Source organism: Staurois parvus, unplaced genomic scaffold, assembly GCF_062004578.1.
Source record: "Staurois parvus isolate SC_StPar_1 unplaced genomic scaffold, SC_StPar_1.0 ptg000475l, whole genome shotgun sequence".
Classification (NCBI taxonomy): Eukaryota; Metazoa; Chordata; class Amphibia; order Anura; family Ranidae; genus Staurois; species Staurois parvus.
Window position 1 is genome coordinate 489,285 of NW_028318271.1, and position 18,838 is coordinate 508,122.

An 18,838-nucleotide genomic window follows, 5' to 3' on the forward strand; every position below is an offset into this window, starting at 1 on the left:
ATGAATTCCTCCTGTTGGCCAATTGGGTCACCCACAAAGTGAGTTCTTTGTGAAATTTGCGCAGGTTATGGCAGCTTTATTCCCATCTAGTAGCCATTTAAGGTTCTTTTAACCACCTCTCTAATGCCATTCTGTAAACAACTGGCGGGGAAGTTAGTACTGTTTATGCATGGCACTTCCGGCTTCCAGGTCTCAGTACCTTCATGGGGTCAAAAGGAAAAGAAATGTAGTCTTGTGTATGGTCTGACAAGAGTTTACAAAAGATTTCCAATCAGGGCTCCAGCAGAATAGGAAAGTGTGGTAGAATTAAGTGTCGGCAGGTGAAAGGATGGGCTATTTAGAGTGGTAGTTCTTGACCTTGTTAAGATAAGGACCTGGTACATTCTTCCAAAACCTTCCATGTCCCAAAAGGAAAAAAAATGTTTATACTCACACAATAAAGGTATGAGAATGCAAAATATGTATTGAATGCTGGAAGGCTCTAGATAGTACTGGGTGTCACTGTGGGGGTATGTGGTTCTGGAGGGAGTTAGGGGACTCTGCAACAGATCTGGTGGTCCTGTACAGAATGAGGTTTAGGAAGCTAGGAACAGGTGTGGGGTTTGGGGTGTCTCCAGGAGGCTTGGGGCTTCACAGAGCACTGTGCTAGAGACAGTGGGACCTTTCAGGGGCTGGAGGTCTCAGTTGGAGGTTTAGGGCTGAATGCTTTGCAGCAAGCTAGGCTGCACTGCAAGGTTCTGGGTGGCACAGTGAGAGCTGAGGGCTGTCAGAGGGTCTAAAATCAAAGAATAATCCACACTGGGATAACAATGTAAACATTAAAGCAGCCACCTTGCAATTGTGATACCAGTCCATAAAAATAACAACTCTATTAAAGCAGTGCTAAATCCAATTCATGTTTAGTGCAAAAAAATGTAAACCATATACTAGTTAAAGTGCAAGTGCAACACACTTAAACTGCTTATGCAGTGAAATAACTTAAAGCAGAACTTGTTTTTTCCCATGCAGTGGATTTGTGCCCACACTGCATGGATTAACTGTTCATTTTGTCCAGGGTTGCACGGAAAGGCTATATTTACCTAATCCTTTGATCCTCCAGCGATAGACTGTTCCTGATGTCCTCACGTCCAGGGCTGGTCTATGGGCGTGATGATGTGAAGAACTGTCCATGCACAAGACCACTAGCATGCAGGGGGGCAGGAGCAGCATGGACCAGTCTTGTACTCAGTGGATGGGTGGATTAAGTAAGTATATCCCCACTCTCCTCACCCCTAGACAAAAACAAGCAGTTAACCCACTTTTTTTGGACAAAGACTCACTACATGGAAAAAAAAAAATTTCTCCTGGAATTCTTATTTAAACCCGTTCATAGAATTCCACGAATTGTTAAATGACAGTTCATACATTAGCTCAATGTGCTTCCGCTCTTCTATTGTCCAAGTACAGACCAGTGTATCCACCACCAAACATCCAAGGTAAAAGAGCCTCTTACCAAATGGCGTGGGCCATGAAATCATAACTGGTCAACAGCGCTTAAATTTAATATTGACCAGTGTTTGCACCTCCAATAAAAAGGGCCTCTTCCCAGATGATATAGACCCTTAAATTGGTCTTCAGCGCACAAATGTCATCCTGATGTGAACTGCATCTCCAGTATGGATCGCCTCCATCACAAGTTTGTTTTCTCAAAGTCAAGGTAAATTAGGATAATCTTTATAGAACCTACATGCTCATGTCAGGGGGTCTAGCAACACTGTGGTAGGTTGAGGGGCATTATTGCCGATACTGTGGTCCACTAATGGTGCTAAATTTGAGCAAAAATTTCTTAATCACGGTTTTCGGAAGAAAATTTTTATTCGGATTTCGACCCATGTATGACCAGCTTTGAGGCTCCATGCACGCGGGGCGTTTTAATAACGCTGGTAACATTAGCTCTGTAAGGTCACGTTAAAAACGTGAGTTTTTCAGCGTTTTTGCATTAGCGTATAGTGATGTTTTGCTGCGTTTGCGGCTTTTAGCAGTTTTTAAAAAAATAAATGTTTTTTTTTTTTGCTAAAAGAAAGTCCAAAAACACCAGTTTGCAGCGATTTACCGCATTTTGCCACATTAGAGCATTTTTACATTTAAAAAACTCCTCTAGAAACCCACTAGTTCTGGATTTTTTTCCAGCCAAAAAATGCTGATTACAGTCTATGTGTGCATGGACACATAGGATAACATGCTGGGGAGTTTACCGGCTGAAGAAGAAAAGGTCAAAAGCCAAAAACAGCCGTTGTAAAAATGTCCAGTGTGCATGAGGACTAAAAGTCATTAAAAATCTGAGAGATTACAAACCTTGGTCTGCATTACACTGAAACTAACTGAACAGCTGATCAGTGATGGTAAAAGCACCTCTACCTCTATGGGCTATCATTGTAGGCAGAATGAGGGGGTTTCTTGTACATAATTATATCTATCAATTTATATATATCCTTCAATATTATACTTTTTACTTTGCTGATTGGGACTTGTTCAACCAATGAATGTGACTCTTTTAACCCACTGTTGTATTTATTTGTCCACAATATCAGTGATTTTTGCCCATTGCTTTTTTTTTATGGTGATCTCTGTGTCTGTGAAATAAAATTGCCAACTGTCGGTAAAAAAACCTCAAAATGGTCTCTGTCACTGTGCAAGCAATAACATTCTGGTACTTTGCTAACAGCATGAGCATATGGGCAGTGCTCCTGCAATATCTGTGTGACATTATAAAATATTCCTGTTACAACAGCCCCTCCTGAGGATACATGGGGAATTTTAATCTCATGAACAAGAGGAAATTAGCCTACTGCTGACATAACACTTTACAATCTGATTGTACAATTTCTTAACCTCTACCCATCAGCATAACACACTTATTTTGCATTCCCAAAACAGTCACCAAGCTGCCACCATTTATGATCGGGAGCAGCTGTCAGTATAAGCACCAGTAGCGTTTCAGGAAGGAGTGCTGTCCTTTTCCATGCCATGCATGTGCAGTGTGCTCTCACTTTCAGCTTGGATGAGTTTAGCGGATGGAGTGAGAGAGAGAGAAGTCTGCGCATGTACAGCCCTTGGGAAAAAGATTGAGCTCCATCCTGTGCACTGGGGGTACACATCCTATCAGCTGTAAGAAGACAAGATATAGCCATGTGAAAAAAGGAACAGAAATAATGGCGCTGGGAAATAATATGTACTGACTGGGAAATTAATTCATAAGTCCATGAAGACAGTCCATAATAAAGAAAACAGACACCATGTTATCAACAGCTCCCTATAGAGTGACAAAATTCTCTGCAGGGACAAAAGGGAACAAAGGGGGGCACCAGCCAATGGGAGACCTGACTTGCCTGTGGTCTCCCATTGGACATCTCCTCCGGCCTGGCCCCCTGTGCGTTCCACGCTGGTTACGGCTCAGTTGGCTGACAGCTACAGGTCCGATACAGACATACCAGAATGAGGAGTGGCGGACCATCAGCAGCTGACTCTGGGGCATCTCTATCTGGCCCAGACAATCTACATTACTATTTTCCTACCTATGCATTACCTTTGTGAGTAGCCAGTTAGCTGTTTTTATTCATTAAATCCTGGTTTTATTTACTACACCTAGGCTGGCGCCCCTGTTTTTCTTCCCTTTTATAGCCATATAAAAGCAGTAGCAATTTTTCCAGCATGCTTCTGTTATCACAAATATGGTCCATGTGTTACTAGAGGAAAGGTCCCCTGACTCCTACCCTTCGCAAACACCCACCAAAATGCCCCAACGTGGCCCATTGGCAACCACACATTTACCACTCACAGAATCTCTCCATCCTCATACCTTTCCCCTGTATTGGGGAACCTCAATTACTTTCCTGGATTGTATGACAGGACATTTGCCTGCTTCACCCCAACAATAGGCTGCAAGCTCCCCATTTCCTTACAAATTTGGCTGACAAAAAATGTTGCTTGACAGGCAATGTCTTTGCCATGTAGAAGATATGAAATTCATGGAAGACCTGACAAGTTCTCTTAAAGCGGAACTTCACCCTAAAACGGAAGTTCTGCTTTATGTCCTCCTCCACTTTTGAAACATCTTCTTTTGGCGAGCAGGTACCTAATTTTGTCAGATATCCATTCCCACTTCCACTGGAATTACCTAGGGGAAGTTCTCCCCCACCAATCTCCTGGGACATGTCACAGGTTCCAGGAGACTGCGGGACCATTCACACAGCACAGCACAGCTCGTGCATGCCCAGTGGGAAACCTGGCTATGAAGATGCAAGGAGTTACAGTCAGTTTCCCACAGTAAACATGCTGGTACCAGGGACCCAAAGAAATGGCCCTGGTGAGGACAACCCTGGATCCCTGGACAGATAGGTGTCCTTTTATTAAAAGTCAGCAGCTACAGTATTTGTAGCTGCTGACTTTTAATATTTGTTTTTCAAACCAACAAAAGAACCTCTTTAAGGGCACAAACCCTAATTTATGTCTTACCTGGTTCTACTGGAAAGACTTCCCTCCTACCTGGTTCTATTGGAAAGACTTCCCCTTGAGGAATACAAATGACTCCTCTCTGTTTCCCTCCAGCTTTCCACATCTCAGAGACCCTAGACGCCTACAGATGTCCTACTTTCTCACACCATGACCCCTGTCATATATACCACATAACCATTCCTTAAATCAGAACAAACCCAACCTCCCCCATTGCCATCATCCCACCCTCCCCATCACCCCCTTAACCATAAGACAGAGAAAAGAGTGACTGGTCTAACTCCCCATCTCTTCCACCCCCCTCTTCCCATACCTCCCGCCCCATAGGCTCTAAACTCTACCCATCACACCTACACCCATGCATAAAACATCTGCCTATGGTGGTACTCACAAGCAAATGCTCTGAATGTTATTTTTTATTATCACTATATTTATCAAAGTGCACAAAACATAAGGCACCCAACAGAACATATAAAAATGTCACATAATATAGGCTATAGAAAATAGAATCAAGCTATTTCATACAATTGTAAACAAATACATTTCATAATTGTAGGCATACATTACATTCATGATACGGCATAGCATGTGTTTATAAAAATATATTTTTATGCAGTGCAGCATTGCTAAGAATATAAAAATATAATCTGTATTCTAAGGCCAGAGTCAATAAGCTTTCTGATCTGTTACAAGGTATTTAAAGGGTTAGTTCCCCTGTAGCCCTGGTTCACACTGCTGCAACTTCTGGAAGGACTTGCGACACAAGACAAGTAACACATTCATTTCAATGAGTGCCATCTCAATTGCTGCGACTCAAGTCTCAGCGGCAAAAAAAAATGAATTGTTCCTGCACTACTTTAATGTGACTTTGGCACGACATGAGTGCCATAGACTGAAATGTTAAAATCACAAAAGTCACGAAGTATCCGTATCTGTTTTATCTTTGCGACTTTGGCTTAAATAACCCTCTGAAGTCGCAGCCAAAAACATCAAATTTGCATGAAAGTAGTATTGAAGTCACATCAAGTTGCAAGCAAGTCGCAATGTAAAGTTGCACGACTTTGGGGTTGCAGCAGTGTGAACCAAATCTCAATTACATGTTCCAAATATAATCTCTGTGCATTACAGCATCTTCAGTACATTAATATGCAGCCTTTGTTGTATAAGGTTCACACTACTACAATACGATTTTCAGTGCGATTACGTAGTTTGGCTTGGTTGTGTTTCGGATGCGGTTTGCATTATCTATAGGGCTAAAATTATGCTGGAATTGCACCAAAGTAGAACAGGAAACTTTTCCAAAATTGAGCCGTGTTGTGTTGCATTAAGGTGGTTGTAAAGGCTCAAAGTTTTTTATCTTCATGTATGCTATGCATGAAGGTAGAAAAAGTCTGTGTGCAGCATTCCCCCCCCCAGCCCCCCTAATACTTACCTAAGCTTCATTGCGATCCAGCGATGTGAACAACAGCCTCGGCTGTTACGGGTCTCTGCCTCCTCATTGGCTGATACAGCAAGCGGTAGCCATTGGCTCAATCACAGCCAGTCTGTTAATGAGGAGAGAGAGAGAGGGTGGACCAAGCCACAGGTGTGTGTGTGTGCGTGTGAAACTGCTTGCTGTGGGGGCACCCAACAGGAGGAAGGGGTCAGGATTGCCTTCAAAGGGACTCGAGAAGAGGAGGATCCAGGCTTCTCTGTGCAAAACCGCTACACACAGCAGGTAAGTATAGACAGGTTTGTTATTTTCCAAACAAAAAAAACCTTTAGAATCCCATATGGAAGAAAAATATATTTGAAATATATTTTTAAAATATTCTTCAAAAATATATTGAAATATATTTGAAATTCTACAATTTTGGCCATATTCAATATATTTCAATATATATATATAAAGAGAGAGAGAGATACTGAATGTTGAAATGCATTTTTATCACAAAATATATGAAAAATATTTTTAATACATGTCAAATATACTGTATGTCTTTCAAAATACAAATCTACATTTTTGGAATGCATTTACAAATATAATTAAAAATACATGTTAAAATTACATTTTTAAATGTTAAAAAAAATCTGAAGAATATATTTAAAAAATATATATTTTTAAAAATATTTTTCATATATTTTGTAATATATAAAAATTGCATTTCAACATATATATATATATATATATATATATATATATATATTTATTGAAATATATTTTGAAATATATTGGATATGGCCAAAATGTAGCATTTCAAATATATGTAATATATATGTAATATGTTTGGGAAGAATATTTTTCTAATATATTTCAAATATATTTTTCTTCCACGTGGGATCGCTTTAATGTAAATGGGCACCATAGGCAAATCGATGTGATTTCCATTGTCATGCAATTCTGTGCAACTCAAATTGCATCTGATATTGCACTAGTGTGAACCAGGCCTAAAAGAATAGTTACTTTTCAAGCTTTTTCCATTGCCCTCCTCTTTTCACCCTGCGTTCCCTACCCATGCATGTGCAGTCCGCTGTCTCTTGCAGTTCAGCGTTCTGTGAGAGTGAAATTGAGCTGAGTGCGCATGCGCAGGCAGGGAATGAAGCCGAGAAACAAGTGATCGTTTGACAGTTGCCTGGGCCTCGCGTTCCACGCTCAGCATGTCCTGTCATCCTCAGGAAGCAGAAGGGAAGGCAATGGAATAAGCAGCTTGACAAGTATGCATCCTTATACAAAGCTGAGCCCTGCATATTAATGTACTGAGGGCGCTGTAATGTATAGGAATGTTACTGGAAACTGTCATTAAAGGTGAATGAACCACTAAAAAGACCCACGCAGCTTTCCCCCTTACTGCACACAGAATGGGGGTTTTTCATCATTGTGACAATATGTGTGAGGGGGAATCCATTGTAAAAAAACTCTCCCTCTCCCTTATATCCTGAGCAGCAATATATGTAGAAAGCAGTGATTGCTTTGTGACAAATCTACAGCATTGATGAATGTCACTGCTGTTGACTGTAGCAGCTTTTGAGTATGTAGGTGGTTGAAGCTCTCAGTTTGTACTTGGTAAGAATACCACAGTGGCATAGAAAATATGGCTACGTACCATAGTGTACATGGGCCAATTACAATATTGCACAGAATTAAAAAAGAAGTCTGGGAATTTTTTTCTTTATTATACTTTATATGTAGGTGGATACAGCATCGAACTGATGCTGCATCTGTCCCTCACTGGTTCTAAAGGTGAGAACTGAGCGATCACATGACCTCTGATCGCTCAGTTCTTCCTGCCACTCACAGCGGGGAGCCAGGACTGTCAGTGTCTGGCTCTCTGCTCTGCCACCCCAGCAATCACTGGAGTGCTGAGCTGTAGAGGGGATGGGAGCAGCTGGCTCAGGCTCTCAGCAGATCTCTGAGAGGTTGAGCCTGGTGCCAGTCCAGGCTCCCCATAGGATCCCGATCATATGGGACCAAGTGAGTGATGCCCACCGACAGCAAGCTTTAGCCCACTGTCAGCTGAAGACATGTCACAGGAGTGCAGAACAAACTACACTTCTGCGTTTCACAGAAGTACAGCCAAACGAGGAGTACTTCTCCTTTAAGTGGTGTTGGTTCCTCTGTGATTGACAAATGTTCTCACTATGGGCCTTTGTAGGGTTTCGTTTTTTATGCCCTGTACTTTTCTCACAAATAAGTAGACTTGTTCTGTAAAAGTAAAGATGTTTAATTAAGCCTTTCCTTGTCCCCCCCCCCCTTTTTTTCTTTTTATGCCCCACTTTTTCCATCCCCCATTTTTTGGATTTTGCCCAATTTCAGGTGTTTTTCGTACATGCAGGAGTGGTCTCACTGAGGCTTGGAAGCTTGGCATTTGAGCGCTCATACAGTACACATTTTTTGAATACAGCACTTTGAATGTCATCTGGACCCTATAATGTATTTATGATGGATAGGGTTAGCCTAATGTTTGGTGTGAAACTCTTATTAAATGAGGGTGCTCCGGAATGCCTTGTGGCTAAATTCCACCAACTGATATTCATCTGTCTAATTAAAGTGTCCTTTACCCCAGGTTCACACCTAAGCATTTTCTGCAGCATTTTGCAGAAATGCACTACAATCCATTTAACATGATTTCCTATGGGACACGTTCACATCTCCTCGTTTTCACCCGCTGCGTTTTTTGGAAAGGGTCAGGGACTTTTTTGAACGCAAAAAGTTGCGTTTTTGGTTCTATAGACTTTAATGGGAACACTGCAGAAAAGCATGTATTGCGGTTTTGCTGTGTTTTTGATGCTTTTTAAATCTGCCTAGCAACAAAAAAAACACGGCAAAAACGCAATGCAAAACACAATGCAGAAACACCTCAAATACAACCTGCATAGGTGTGAACCTTGACTTAAGAAGAATCTGAGGTATGGATATTTTTATATAGTTACATCGGAACTTTTTATATAGTTACAGCAAAACTTGTGCTATGCATACTGTATACCATACCTGTGGGATTAATCTACAACACATATGTCAGAACTCCTCTGCCGGATCCTGCACTTCTCTGTGCAGCTGCAAAGAGGCTTGTCCCTGACCCCCATCCCCTGTCTCAGAAGTCAGCAGCAGAGAGGAGGACAGAACTCCTCAACTCCTACATATCCTGCACCTCTCTACAATCACAATACCCTGCTCCCCTGGTCTCAGCATTCAGCAGACTTCGGACTCCAACCCTCTTCCGGTCCTCCTCCAGACCCTGCACTTTCTGCTTCCCAGCTCCGTCCTCAGCTAGTTCCCAGCAGCAGCACAAGATAAGGATGGGGGGGGGGGGGGGGAGTGCACTGTGGTGTAACGGAGGGTAAGGAACTCTTCACTTCAGATGGTGGGGGGATCTCTTGACATTTGATGTAAGGATGGGTGGGGTGCTTTGGATATCTAGTCTTACAGATATAACCGGCCCTTTGAGGGCAGCCATAATTCTGATGCAGCCCACAATTAAATCGAGTTTGTCACCCCTTTAGAAGCTGGAAATCACCGTAGTAGGCACTATAGTGATCTCCACTAGCTTGTGGGTCTTGTGTTGAGCGACTGGCCTGCTCCATTGTAAACACAGGTGGTCGGCCGCTGCTCTAGCACTACCCTACCTGTACAGTGTTTGCTGAAAGACTCCCAGCTATGCTCTACTTCTGCAGATGTGCGCCACATTCTCCATTCAATCCCATGGAAAGGTGATCCATCCCTACATTAAATGGCCTTTCCATAGGAATGAATATAGATAGTAGAGTGCACGTGTGGAAGAAGAAAAGCACGGCTGAAAGACTTTATGAGCGCTAGGCTGCGCCACTTCCAATGGCCTGGACAGTAAAAATCATGGAGGAGCACAACATGGGAAGGGTGCTGGGGAAGAGCGGTGGGGAGGCGATAGTGGGACGCTTTTAAAGAAAAGCTGTAGGAAAGGGCCATGTGTTCTTTACAACAACTATTGTATTTCCACCCTAAAAAACAGTTGATCTGAGAAATTGAAACCACTGACCATCCTTCGGTGTTTAAGTTTTCCTGGAGAAACTCCTTAGGTTCCACATTTCAGCAGTATTACCCATCTACAGCAAATATTAAAACAACAAAACTATCATAGCCTGTTATAGTGGGAGAGGTGATGTACGAAGACACTAGATATTATATTGTTTTATGGCGCTGTTGGGTGTCTTAAAGGCGGACATGGCAATGTACATGGAAATATCTTCCCAGTATAAACCTCTCAATGTGTTGTTTGGCTGCTTCACTGAGCAGGAATAAGCAGGAAAATTCTCTGTTCCAGCCGCAGGGGGTGCAGGGTTGTCATTTGGAATGATGCATTTGGAGCTGGAGTCAGTAGATGGTAACAAAACATTCTCTGGAGGTGCAGGCTTCTCCGGAGAATTGATCTCATGTGTTCCATTAGCAGCCATGTGATCTGACGGTTCGCTGCACTGCCCGCTATGGCTCACGAGAGAGGAAGACTCTTTGCTGCCCACTGCAGGAGATAAGATGGTATTACCGCCGTTTTTGTCAACTTGCTTTTCTAGTTGGGTGTCTGTCACGCTGACTAGCAGGTTGTCTTCTGTCCTCACTTGTGCTTTCATATAGTCTACTTTATTAATATGATAATTGTCAAAGAAGTCGGGATTAAAGCTTATTTGGATGTACTGCAAGATAAAAAAAATAGTTAATTCTGTAAAAGCACCATTAACATAGAAAATGTTCTTGCTCTTATGTAAACAATGATTATGTACAATTTATTTACTGGAGTATCTAAGGAGAAATAAGGGCAGTCAGGGCTGCTGTTAGAAACCACGGGGCCCCATACAGGCCTCCCTACCCGCCCCTCTCCCCCCAAACAAAAAACAGTTTACTATGCTTCAGTTACGAATGAACACAGTGAATGATTGGTACCGTTTACTCATTGTGTTCATTCAGGAAAGGAAGAGGGTGGTAAATGTGACATTTTTACCAGACCAGTACCAGTGCTTGCAGCTGTCTGTGGGAAGCAGAGGAGGGAAGCTGGAAGCACTGCAAGGGTGGGGACACACAGGGGGGGCCCTGGGCAGCAAGTGGAAATGTATGGTGCACAGAGAGGGTGATGGGTGCAGCAGGGGGGGCAATTACTGGAACTGATCCCCTGTATGGCTCTCTCTGCAGCAGCTGAAAGCAGGCAGGAGGGAGAGGAGAAGAAGCCAGCTTTCAGCTGCTGCAGAAAAATCCATACAAGGGAACGTTTCCAGTAATTGCCCTTGTTGTGCCGATCATCTTCCTGCCCACATCTGATTTACCCAGCTGCCTGGGCCCCCCTGCTGGCCTGGGCCTTGCACAGGAGGTCTGGTGGTACCCCCTTATCCACAGCCCTGAGGGCAGTTTGGAGAGACACTGTTACCACCTTGCAGCAATTTTTCCATTCCAAAAACATTTTTTGAATGTACCATTGGACTTGCTAGAAAATGTGACTACAGGAAGAGTTGGTTCTCTACCACAATACCCTCCTCTTTGCACATTTTAGCTCTCTTCTCTTCTGAAAGTGTTTAATTATTGTATGTGCTGGGCCAGCTCCTCTGCCTCTCCCTTCACCTCTCAAAATAACCTTTTATGTAGAAGCAGGGGGAGGAGCAAAGAGGAATACTGTAGGGTGTCACTTGAGAGACAGCTTTGAGTCTGCTGAGGCAGCTGACATCATATCCAAGATTGGGGCCCCAACAGCAGTCTCAAACCCTTTTGAATGTCTACCTAAGGGAGGCTTGTACAGGTAATAACATGCAGAAATACGTTAAATGCACATATCATCATTTTGGAAGATTGTAAAGTGAGCGGTCTGGTGACAGGGCCTCTTTAAGAATGGTGCTAATGTGGACAAGTCCTCTCAAGGCACACTCATACACTCCTTTCACTCTTCCACGGCTCTGGTCTGCTGCTAGTATTGGAAAGCTCCGTGTAAGCTACAAAGCTCTGGAATCACATGCTCCTCCATACCTGAAAGTATGGTGTACTTCCATTTTCTCTTGAAAATGAATGGAGCAGCGGGGGAACAGAACGAAGAGAAGACTGGGCCCCATTGTCAGGTTAGGTTCACACTGATGCGGTGTGGAATTAGTTTTCTGTGCGAATTCCGCACCGCATCAGAATCGCACCCAGTTCATGCGAACTGCTGTGGGTGTGTATGTAAGTTAAAAACACCCCGAAATCAGTCTGCAAAACGTGGTGCAATGTACAGAATCGGATTGCATAGGTGTGAATACCCATGCGATACGATTCTAGTGTGGACCCAAAAAAGGGTCCTGCACCTTTTTGGTATGGGTGCGGTGCGATTGGAGCCATACATTTTGTGGGTGCGGTATATCGCATGTGAATGCGGTGCGGTTCCTGTGCGAATCACATGCGATATACCGCACTGCATATATGTGAACCCAGCCTCATGCTCACATGCACAGTGTAACTGCAGAATCTGGCTGTCAGTTTGACAGACAGACCTCGCTCTGGGTTTCAGAAGCACAAGCAGCAGTCCCTGCAGCGAATGAAGCCTGCAAACAGTGTTTGTAGACTTTATTCATAAAAAACATTCTTACAGTGTATTATGGCAATGCTTATGTGCACATATAAAAATGTGTCCTTTGATCTGTACATGATATCAAGTTGGTTATACGTTTATTGAACAGTAGCAAGCTTTTTGACTCATAATATCCTTTGCCCCCCTTCCCCCTACAGTTCTATTGTTGAATTTAGCCACAAATGCCCAATGGTAGACAAAAGAGGAAAGCAAAATAAGGGAAAATCTAGCACAATTTGTGAGGCTTGGTGCTGATCGTCTGTAACCCTGCTGACCTAGGCACTGGCCCATATGAGTTTATCGCAAAGTCCGTATTTCTACCAGGGGCGGACTGACAACTCATGGGGCCCTCAAGCAATAGGGGATCATGGGGCCCCTGTGTCCTTGACCAAACTCAAAAAAGCCTATGAAAAAGGTACCAGGGGCATCTCATGGGGCCCCCTACTGACCTCGTGCCCTCGGGCAGTGCCCGAGTTTCCAAATGGTCAGTCCGCCCCTGATTTCTACTGTTATCACTAATGCTGTCACTATTATAACCAAAAATACTCCTGTCATCACGATTATTACTCTACTATTACTGTTTTAATAGGAATGCGTGAGATTTCTCTGAAATTTTGCAGAAATGTTTTGCTAAATCTTCAGAGTTTTATACATTAGAAATACATACAGTAGAGAAATGCATACAAATACACACCATAGAGAAATACATACAAAATACAATACAATATTCCCTTTCAACTATCTTGGACAAAAATAATGGCACCTGCTTATTTTATATTTTTTTCACCAAAAGAAAAAAAAAAGGGAGGGGGGGGGCATTAAAATATTTACAGCAAACATGTAGAAATAATGATTACATGGTTAAAAAAAAAGAACACAATACATGGAACACTAAATGCAATAAACTACATTACTCTAAATACACCACAATAAAAGCAAATTTCACCTAAGCAACATAGTGATTATTATTGAGTTTTTCCACTTTGGTGAATTAAAAGGATAAGTTCACCTATCATAATATGTTACTGTATTCAGTGTGTAGCATGTAACATGTTACTCAATAAGCAATTGCTGAAAAACAAATCCACTTAGGAGACACCAAGCTCCTAGACGGGGAATATTCTACCAAGGACTGTGATGATTCCAGCTGGAACGCAGTCAAGTGTTTTTCATTTTTTTTTTTTTAGTGTGCTAGAGCAGGAAACTACCTCATTCTGCTGTTTCTTCAATCACATTGGGCATACTGTAACCGCCTTTACCCCATCCACGTTGTTAACCCCTGATCAGGGGCGGACTGACAACTCATGGGGCCCCTGGGCAATAGGGGATCATGGGGCCCCTGTGTCCTTGTCCAAACTCAAAAAAGCCTATGAAAAAGGTACCAGGGGCATCTCATGGGGCCCCCTACTGACCCCGGGCCCTCAGGCAGTGCCCGAGTTTCCAAATGGTCAGTCCGCCCCTGCCCCTGATAAAACAAGAAAAACCAAGCTCATGGACTGTTTACTGACTGTGGATGAAAATGGGCAAAATGCGTGTTGCCTGGCTGCGCAGAGCTCAGGGGGACCCAAAAACTCTGCGGCCCTCAAAGATGGTAGCGCTACATAAAAATAATAACGTACGTTTTTAACCTACAAAAAAATGAGTGTTTATTATTAAATTTTTTTTAAAGTGTTACTAAACCCTGGACCCTGCATTTACTATATCTGGTCTCCCACAGTACACAGAACATGGAAATACAATTATTTCAGTAAATCTCTCTCTATCTATCCATTCAGTCATATCCGACCCTTGGTGATTGCATGGACCGTCACTCGTAAGCGACTTTTTCCATGAATTCTCTTAGCAATTATTTTTACAGGGTAGGTTGCCAGGTCTTTCTCCAACCCCTACCATGCAGGAGATCCTGCATGGCCAGGGATGAAACTAGGACAATTTAGACAGGAGCCAATTAACCTACCAGCATGTCTTTGGAGTGTGGGAGGAAAAACGAGTACCTGGAGGAAACCCACACGAACAGAGGGAGAGCATGCAAACTCCATGCAGGAGGCGCCATGGTTGGGAATTGAACCCATGACCCAATTACTGCAAGGTAGAAGTGCTAACCACTAAGCCACTGTGCCGCCCAATATAAACTGCTAAATATCTTTTCTCATGCACAGTTAGAGCAATCTTGTGACTTCTATCAGTGTCCAGCAGAGCACTGGTTAAAGCTTGTAGGAGATTTCATTCTCCTCTAGGAGGATGCAGGACCCCTGACCTCTGCCTGGACAATGCTGATTGGCCCTGTGCTGATCACATGAACTCTCCAAAGATAGAAAAAACCTCTCTAGCAATACACACTAAACTGAGCATGTGCAGAATGGCTACGGTTTAGTCTGTGGACATTTGAACAAGAGGAGGAGCAAAGAAGACAGGATCAAACGGCCTTCTTACACAGTGCAGAGGATTAACCCCTTAGGTTCCACAGTGAGTATAACTAGCATGCTTTACTGCATATGCAGACTGATTTTACTGTTGTGGGTTTAGTAACACTTCAAGGTGAACTTGTCCTTTAAATTTCACTGCAATTACTCCAGCTCACACTCTTCTAGAGTCATACCTGTTTGTAGGGAGAAAGCATTCACCTTTGAAGAGATACAAATAAAAAGATATACATAAATGAAAGCAATTAATATTTAGGAGCTTTGATGGTACCTTTGTTGGTGATATACACAATTTCTCCAGTGCATTTTTGTGGTCTGGCAGTTCTGGCCAAATGAATGGCTTTATTCTGCGGAAACAAAATCCATTCCACTGTTTACACACGAGTAATAATATTAGACTGCAGTGCAACAAGGGCCAATCATTCATTTGGTGTATGAGCGAGTTCATATAAAGTACATCTAAACCCAAGAACAAAAATGTAATATATTGCAGCTTAACCACTTCAAGGCCACTTGCCCGCAATGTACTACGGATGGGCAGCCTGTACCTGTACGTTTCTAGCCTCTTCCTGGTAAAGGGGGTGCATGTGTGCGCCCCCCGCCCACCGACTTCCACTATGTTTGCACTCAGCGGGAATTTGTTAGCAGGTCCCGGCCAATGAGTTATGGCTGGGACCTTATGATCAGCTGTGTCCAATCACAACCCAGAGCCCTGTGTTGACAATCAACACAGGGCTCTGTACAGCTGGAGCAATCTCTGTTTCTCCTTCCTGCAATGCAAGTGAAAGAAACAAAGATTTTTAGTAAAAAGCAGCAAACATTACACAAATTAACACTTTTTAGGCATGCACTTAACCCCTTGATTATTCAAGTTGTTAACCCTTTCCCAGCCAGTGTCATTAGTACAGTGACAGTGTATAATATTAGCACTGAACACTGTATGATGGTGATATCAGCGGCAGTTAATCAGTTCTCTCCAGTGTCAGTTAGTCTCAGATTGCCCGCTGCACTATCAAAGCCCCACTATAAATCACCGCCATTAGTAGTATATAGTAAATATTCCAGTATATACCTAGTATATATGCATAATTTGCAGATGCTATGACTTTCACACAAACCAATCAATCTACACTTACTGGGATTTTTTTTTTACATTTTACATTTCGCCCTAAATTTATGAAGAAATTTGTTTAATTTTTTTTTATTGGTTATGTTTTACAGCAGAAAGCAAAAAATATTTTTGTTTGTTTTTTACATTTTTCGTTTATTTTTATTTATTTCATAAAAAAAAAAACAGTGGTGATCAAATACCACAAAAAGAAAGCTCTATTTGTATAAAAAAATTATATAAATTTTGTTTGGGTATAGCGTTGCATGACCATGCAATTACCTGTTATAGGTACAAATCAGCCATAACCCCGGTATTTTTTTTTTTCAGCTATTCTATTGAAAGTGGTCCAAGCGGAACTTCAGCCATTGGATTGCTTTCCGTAGTGCTGGTGGGGCGTTGGTGTGTTCCAGGGGGGTTCGTATGTCCTCTTCCACTGCTCACAGTTGGACACAGCTGATCATATGACCAAGCCGACATCTTCAGCTCTTTCCATTGATCGGTGATCCGCTGTGTGCAAGGGACACAGCGCACCGCCGATCGCCGCGCTGCACACTCCCGGAGCCGCGCATGCACGGTTAGAATGGGAGGATGTCATATGATGTCCTTCCAGAACGAGAGAACCGCATTGCACTATATGGCGGGCAGGAGGTGCTTAAAGTGATACTAAAGGTTCACATTTTTTGTTTTAAAAATCACAAACACATCATACATATCTGCTATGTGTAATGATTTTGCACAGAGCAGCCCAGATCCTCTTCTTCTCGGGTCCCCCGCTGGCTGGCTTCTCCCCCCAGATTAGTGAACTCACAGCAAGCTGCTTGCTCTGGGGGCACTCGTGCATGCTTGCTCCTGAGCTGCCTCTATGTGTCTATAAACATACAGAGCATGGCTCGGCCCCACCCCCCTGCTTCCTCTTCACTGGCTATGATTGACAGCAGAAGCAGCCATTTGCTGTGTCTCAGCCAATAAGGAGGGAGAGACCCAGGAGAGCCGCTGCTCTCCTGCACATAGCTGGGTCGAGAGAGGGCTCAGGTAAGAAATGGAGGGGGCTGGGAGGGGAGTTGCACACTGAAGGTTTTTTACCTTCATGCACAGAAGGAATGAAGCAGGGGCGGACTGTAGGGGGCCCCATGAGTTGCCCCTGGTACCTTTTTCATAGGCTTTTTTGAGTTTGGGCAAGGACACAGGGGCCCCATGATCCCCTATTGCCCGGAGGCCCCATGAGTTGTCAGTCCGCCCCTGGAATGAAGTTAAAAAACCTTCAGCCTTTAGAATCACTTTAATCCCAGGTTCACACCTAAGCATTTTCTGCTGCGTTTTGCAGAAACACAGTACAGTCCATTTAACTTGATTTCCTATGGGACATGTTCACATCTCCGCATTTTCATCCAGTGTGTTTTTTGGAAAGGGTCAGGGACTTTTTTGAACGCCAAACGGTGCGTTTTTGGTTCTATAGACTTCATTGGGAACGCTGCAGAAAAGCAAGTATTGCGTTTTTGTTACGTATTTGCTGCATTTTTTATGCATTGTGCGTTTAAAATCTGCTTAGCAACAACAACAAAATTTAAAAAAAGAAGAAAAGTAAAGCAAAATGCATCAAAAAGTGTCAAAAACGCAAAATGCAATGCAGAAACACCTCAAACACAACCTGCATAGGTGAACCTAGCCTAAAGGTTATCAGCTCACACATATATGTACATTCTTTTTTAATACGCTTACCTGTCTTTCCAGAACAATTTAGTTAATACGATGACAAGAATGAAAACGACAACTACAGCACAGCAGCATAAAATCACTGTAAAAAAGTCTTTGAAATCTTCTTCACCTGGAAAATAGAATCCACAAACAGACACATGAATTAATCTCATTGCCCAATGTTGCCACTATGTTGCCCAATGTTGCCACTATAAAAAGCCCGATAGTAATACTACTGTACACTATACCTAGCAAAGGTGGGCCCATCTGTTGAATGGAAAAAATGTAGAAATTATTGTTAAAAAAGCATGCCTTTCTGTGGCATAACATACTGGTTGGTGGTAGAACGATCAGCCTAGAGCCTTCACCATCTGCTGATTATTACTTATGCAGGCCATACATGGTTCGAATTCCGAACGATTTTTAGTCTGAAAATTGAAAACCTCATTTGCTCGGTAATCCTATGGTTTCATCAATGATGAATGAAAATTGGCCGACCAAGTCATAAAGTTTACCTCATATAACAGGCAAAACTTCTGTTCCTTTCAGATCATGGCTCATGTGCATATTCTTTTCAGAAAAACGATCGTACGATTTTATCATCACTGAGTCAAAAATTGGTTGTTTTTCACAAATTTTCCAACATGCCTGAGCACCGAGAAGGGGAGGAACCATGAAAATCGGCCGGTGCCATTGACCCACTAACAGAGCAAAAATCGACCGATCAGACTTAGGTCCGATTTTCGGATGAAAAATTGGTCCAATTTCAACCCATGTATGGCCGGCTTATTACTTAACTCTACTGCTCAGGTCTCTGGAGCGCACACCTGCCCTAATCAAGGAAGCACTTGGGAATATTGCTGAACCCTCAGTTGGCTTGATCAACAGATTATTCTTTCTGCTCATACCCTGGATTCTGATCTTTCTGACTTCTGTCTGTTTAGGCCCCGGATTAGTCCTGCAATTTTTTGGTCTGAGTTTGTGCCTAGTAGTGCTTTCCCAGATCACTGGCCTGCTACTTCTGCTATTGTCCTGTTCTGCTACTTTTTTTCATTTGCATTTGTGACGATCGCGACGTCAGACCC

General features: G+C 42.8%; 1 protein-coding gene across 1 annotated transcript in view; it reads right to left on the reverse strand.

Moving 5' to 3' along the window:
* Positions 1 to 8,279: 8,279 nt before the first annotated feature.
* The window catches only part of IL7R (interleukin 7 receptor), a 72,013-nt gene continuing 61,454 nt past the window's right edge, over positions 8,280 to 18,838 (reverse strand). The window contains exons 8-10 of the mRNA XM_089689432.1: positions 17,778 to 17,877; positions 15,219 to 15,294; positions 8,280 to 10,635 (exon numbers count right to left, since the gene is read on the reverse strand). Coding sequence (XP_089545558.1) covers positions 10,120 to 10,635; positions 15,219 to 15,294; positions 17,778 to 17,877 — 692 coding nt within the window. The 3' untranslated portion in view covers positions 8,280 to 10,119. The remainder of the gene's footprint in view (positions 10,636 to 15,218; positions 15,295 to 17,777; positions 17,878 to 18,838) is intronic.